Source organism: Plecotus auritus (genome assembly GCF_963455305.1).
Source record: "Plecotus auritus genome assembly, chromosome: 5".
Lineage (NCBI taxonomy): Eukaryota > Metazoa > Chordata > Mammalia > Chiroptera > Vespertilionidae > Plecotus > Plecotus auritus.
Window position 1 is genome coordinate 126,823,855 of NC_137776.1, and position 5,153 is coordinate 126,829,007.

Below are 5,153 nucleotides of genomic sequence, written 5' to 3' on the forward strand. Positions count from 1 at the left end.
GGTAGGGAGCATGATCCAGCATGTGTTACTGAAAGTAAGGAATATGGTGATTAAACTAAAAGGGCAGAAATATAAGCAAGTATTGGATCGATTCCCAATGGAAATACTGTTCAAATGGTGTGGAAGGTCGATTGGACTCAATTCTGGGGTTTCAGTTTGGTGGATAAGTTTCTCATATCCTGGCCTGATTTACAATGTTTTTGAATGATAGTCACCTGGCAATTTTTTTTTATTTATCCTAGTCATAGAATAAGGAAGACGATGTGGATTCTATAATGTAAAGAATTGATCAGCCAGCTGCATGCCCAAAGCTATCAAACCTGGTTCTTAGAATCCACGTTTGCAAGTCTGGCTCTTTGTTTAGAAAAAGAAAAAAAAATCAATAGGGAGACACTTCCCCATCCCCAGTGAAGACTGATGGGCATCAGTCTATTACTTAGTATCTTGTTGAGAAATCTGTGAACAATTGAAAGAGTTTATCTGACCAGCTGTGAATTTAGCACCCAGGGTTTGATTCTTAAAGTGAGGGGAATAGCTTGGATATTGTGAGTTTCCCTTTACTCTGTCACCACACAAAATCAACAATTGCAACCACATCTGAGTATGAAGGAAAGTCCTCTGCTCCACAAAGTTAACATCTTTCTATTTCTTCCTTTCCCTTCCCATAAACACACATTTGGTCTATTTAATCCCAGCACAAAGCAGATACACTGCAAATGCTAGCTGAGTCTGGTCCTTCTAATAACTGTGGTGGGAAGTCCAGGCAAAGAATGTGTTGTTTCCTCTAATACTGCTCTTCCAATCTCAGACTTTAAAATGTCAGCTAATGACCCCCTGGGTCCCGGCCTTTCCCTGGAGCCTTCTTAAATACACAAAACCCAAGTGAAGGCAGGACACCATTAGCACTACATAATTCAAGCAAACAAATGTGTTTACACTGCCTGGCTACTGACCACCTGCCTTCCCATCCCACAAGGCAGGTATCTATATATGGGATCTCATCTCCTTGTTCACAGTCCCAGGGGAGGGAGCCTCTCCTTTGGGCCTCGCCATCTGTGAATCTGAAAGAAGCTGGGGCCCTGACACCATGCATCTCCTCTTACTTCAGCTGCTGGTGCTCCTGCCACTGGGGAAGGCTGCGTGGCCCCATGATGGCAGCCAGAGTCAGAGTTCTGTTCCCCCTATGCTCCTACTAAAGAGGAGTCCCAGAGAGCTTCCCCTGGGCAACCACGGGGAGGCTGAGGAGAAGCCAGATCTGTTCGTAGCCCTGCCACACCTGGTAGGTGCCAGCATTTCGGGGGGAGGCCAGTGGCAGAGAGAGAAGATGCTATTCAGGTTTGGCAAGTTCTGGAAGAAGCCTGAGAGAGAACTCCACCCAACCCAGGACCCCGTCAGCGAGCACAGCCCACCTGGGACCCAGGCCCTTCCCCAGTCCAAGGATGGGATGCAGATAAAGAAGTCTCCTCTTCAGGAAGAAGCCAAGAAATTCTGGCACCGCTTCATGTTCAGAATGAGTCCTGCTTCTCAGGGGGTCATCTTGCCCATCAAGAGCCATGAAGTGCACCAGGAGACCTGTAGGACCCTGCCTTTCAGCCAGGTATCTGCTCTGGGGAGAGAGTGGATCAGGGTGTGCAGGAAGGGGGTGAACAGTTGGGGCAGATGGGAAGGAGGGAAAGAGGAGTTAGTCTTACCTAACTCCCAGACTTGGTCCTTGAGCATACATCCTAGGATTTGGCAAAGTATGGTCATATTCCCTAAATTTCCTTTGAAACTTCCCATTGTTTCTTGGTATTCTGCAGATGTTGCAGGAATGGTTTGATTGTCCTGCCAATATTAGGAATCATTCATATTGATGGCATAGAATGTTGTTTTATGTGGTTTTATTTATTTATTTTTACAAGGGGGATGGTCTTCCCAGAGAGATAAGACTGCACCCTCAGGAAACTGGGAATTTAGAGCTATCACCAGAACTCTCTCTAGTTATATCTCTAGATTCTATCAGAATGTGGGTGATCAGGTCAACTCCATCTGTAGATAAAGTGGAATACATTGGACTCGTCCCCAAACACTCCCATGCCCATTTGATGGTCTTAATCCCTGTATTTCACATGTAACTACTTCATAGGTCTATAAGATATGTTGAGGTTGTTAGGCATAAGTTCCCATATCATTTCTAGTATTACCATAGCAAAAATGATTTAACTTCACTTATTTTCTCATAAACTTTTAAAAAATAATCTCAATGTGAAATCACATTTTCTCTCCTTAGTAACACCCATCTCCTCATTGATGTTGTGTCAGTTGATTTGTAGTTATTATGATTGATTGATTCCACACTATAAGACAAAGGGGCATTCTACTCTCTACTTCCTCCAGTCAGTCCTGACAACCCTCATACTCCAAATGTTAAATTTAAATTGAGAAATTGCATCAGGTCCTTTATGTTTAAAAAGATACTGAACCAAAAGCTATGCAGGGTAAAGTTTTACAGCCCAATAATGCTGCCTAATTAAGCAGGCAGTACTATAAGGTAATTGGGTGTGCAAGGCAGTTATGTATTCTGCCTAAAAAGGAAGGGTATGTAGCAATAGCAAGTAAACTCTCAAATAATAATGACTGCTTTGTTGGTCATGTGCAATTAGAAAACTGCTCCTAAGAATCGTGTAATCAAATTTCCTTTGAAACTTTTATTTTAAATTCTATTGCTGATTAAATTCAAATTAAGGTGTTTGACTCTTGCATATTTTGAAGGCCACATAAAGCTAGGGGTCTGGGGTTCAGGGGGAGGCAAAGGTGATGTCATGCATGATGATTTGCGAGCATATGTGTTGCAACTTCATAGACTTGAATGTACTTAGGCGCTGCAGAATGGGATAGAATTAAACTCATGATATTGTGATCTATTCTATGAGCAATTGAAGAACATGTATTGAGAATCTATTATGCACAATGCTCGGTGAGGAATAGAAAGGTAAGGCACATTACTTACTTAAGAAGCCAGCTGCTAGAATATTTTTTACTGGTAACATCCAATTAGACAGAATTTCTTGAAGTTTGGCTTTTAAAAAATAGAGTAACATATTTTCATATCAACTTAGGGATTTCTTACAGGCTAATTTATTATATTACTGAGTAGAATAAGTATTTAGTTGAGGTGGCTTTTTGCCCTTATAGATACCATTACTTGGATATTGGCAAACATCCAGAATTAGAAAGATTTTGAAATTTTAGTCTAGCTTATCCTCAGACTTACAGTCTATAGTACCTGCATCATGTGTATTAATGAAATGACACAAGATGATTTAATAGAGATTTGTTTGCCTTTTAGACTATCACCCATGAAGACTGTGAGGAAGTGGTTGTACAGAACAACCTTTGCTTTGGGAAATGTGGGTCTGCTCGTTTTCCTGGAGCTGCACAGCACCCCCATACCTTCTGCTTCCACTGCTCGCCCGCCAGGTTCACCACAATGCACTTGCAGCTGAACTGCTCAGGCCTTGCTCCCGTGATCAAGGTGGTGATGCTGGTGGAAGAGTGCCAATGCAAGGTGAAGGAAGAGCACCGGGAGCATGGACACCTCCTACGGGCAGGCTCCCAGGCAGAATTCCATGCCCAGGAGCCTTTTATCCCAGGGTTTTCAACTTAAAAAGCTATCCCACTATTACCTGGAAAAGCAAAACCACCATAGCAAAGTTGCTGATTATTCAGTCTGGAAGCATTCAGTGGGTACATAATCGTTTAACTGAAAGGTGGTTTAAAAAGTAGTAAGAACAGTTTGGAGGAAATGGTATTCATCTAGTTATCAGTACACAAATGGTATCTAGTTTTAACTCTGCTGCTTACTAGCCATTGAATGTTAAGTTGCGGAAGCTTTCTCCACCTGGAGCTGTTCATCTGTAAATGAGAGACTTGAACTAGATGATTCTAAAGTCCTTTTCACTAATAATATTTCAATAATGATCTACTGTCTCCAAGTTTTGGTAAAATCCGTCCCTCTGAAGGAGGAAAAGAAATAAACTAGACCATAAAACTAGGCTTCTTTAATAGCGCATGAGAGCACCAGCAAATGTATGTATACCTAACATTCGCAGAAGGATTCCTCATATTTATAGCTGCCTTTGCATTTCAGGCAGTAGTTTATTTGACTTCTATCCGATTGATTAAGTAGTTCCACAGATGTAAGGAGTAACTTGTTGGTTGCCTCCTAATTTTTGATACTCCCCATACAAAGTTCTCTGGTTTTGAAGAGGAACATTGATGTTACTTTTAGTGCTTTCCACAGAGATGAGGAACAATCATGGGTAGCCAAACAAGAACCTATTTTATGGGGAAGGAAAAATAGGTAAATCCAGAATTAAAGGTCAATCCAGAGATGCTAATGAATGTAACCAAGAAATTCCAGTAGATGTAGAATTAAATAAATGGCAAATGGTTTAGAATGGAAACAATCTATAGGTGAAATCCTTTATCCACATGCATTTGGATTAGATAGCAAGGGTTCAGTGTTTGGATGACTGTTTTTTGCTACTGTATATAACTTTGTATTAAAAATCTTATTCTCCAAATGCCAAAATTGCAAGTTCTGAAAATATTCAGAATATTTTAGTGTATCAAATTTTAGCGTATGAAGCATTCTGGGAGATGTCAGGACATTCGATTGCCTTATATTATGTCCTTATTTGTTTTGTCTGTTCCTAATTTGAAGGCACTATCTGGAGATTATCTAGCTAGAAACAATTTGGAAATGGCTTTCAATACTAATGACAATGGCTTTTTCTGACACTTCAAACAGCTTTCTGTGAAGGTCCTTCAACCACTGTCTTCTGTGGTTATATTTGTTCTTCTGCATTTGTTTCTTTATATGTACGCAGTATGCAGAACTGGCTTTCTCTAGCCATATTTCCTTTTCTATAATCATTCTTTAAAAATTCACCTTAGACATTATTTTAATTATTTGGACCCCTTTGTTTTCAGTAAGCACATAAAAAAAGTGTTTCACAGAATAATGATTATTTTCTTTTAAAAAAAGAAATCAGTGCATATTTTAGTTCTATTCTTCTTTGCTCACACTGTCCTGGTATTCTGAAGAAGTGAATGCATTTATATTTAGTGTATATTCTACAACACATCAATATAATAGAATATGTGCTACA

General features: G+C 40.2%; 1 protein-coding gene across 1 annotated transcript; it reads left to right on the forward strand.

Moving 5' to 3' along the window:
* Positions 1-926: 926 nt before the first annotated feature.
* Positions 927-3,646, forward strand: CER1 (cerberus 1, DAN family BMP antagonist; the record flags this gene model as incomplete). Its single annotated transcript, XM_080669322.1, has 2 exons — positions 927-1,597; positions 3,329-3,646. Exons 1-2 carry the CDS (start codon positions 1,088-1,090, stop codon positions 3,644-3,646), a joined length of 828 nt encoding a protein of 275 aa, XP_080525448.1. The 5' UTR covers positions 927-1,087.
* Between the last annotated feature and the right edge of the window lie 1,507 nt (positions 3,647-5,153).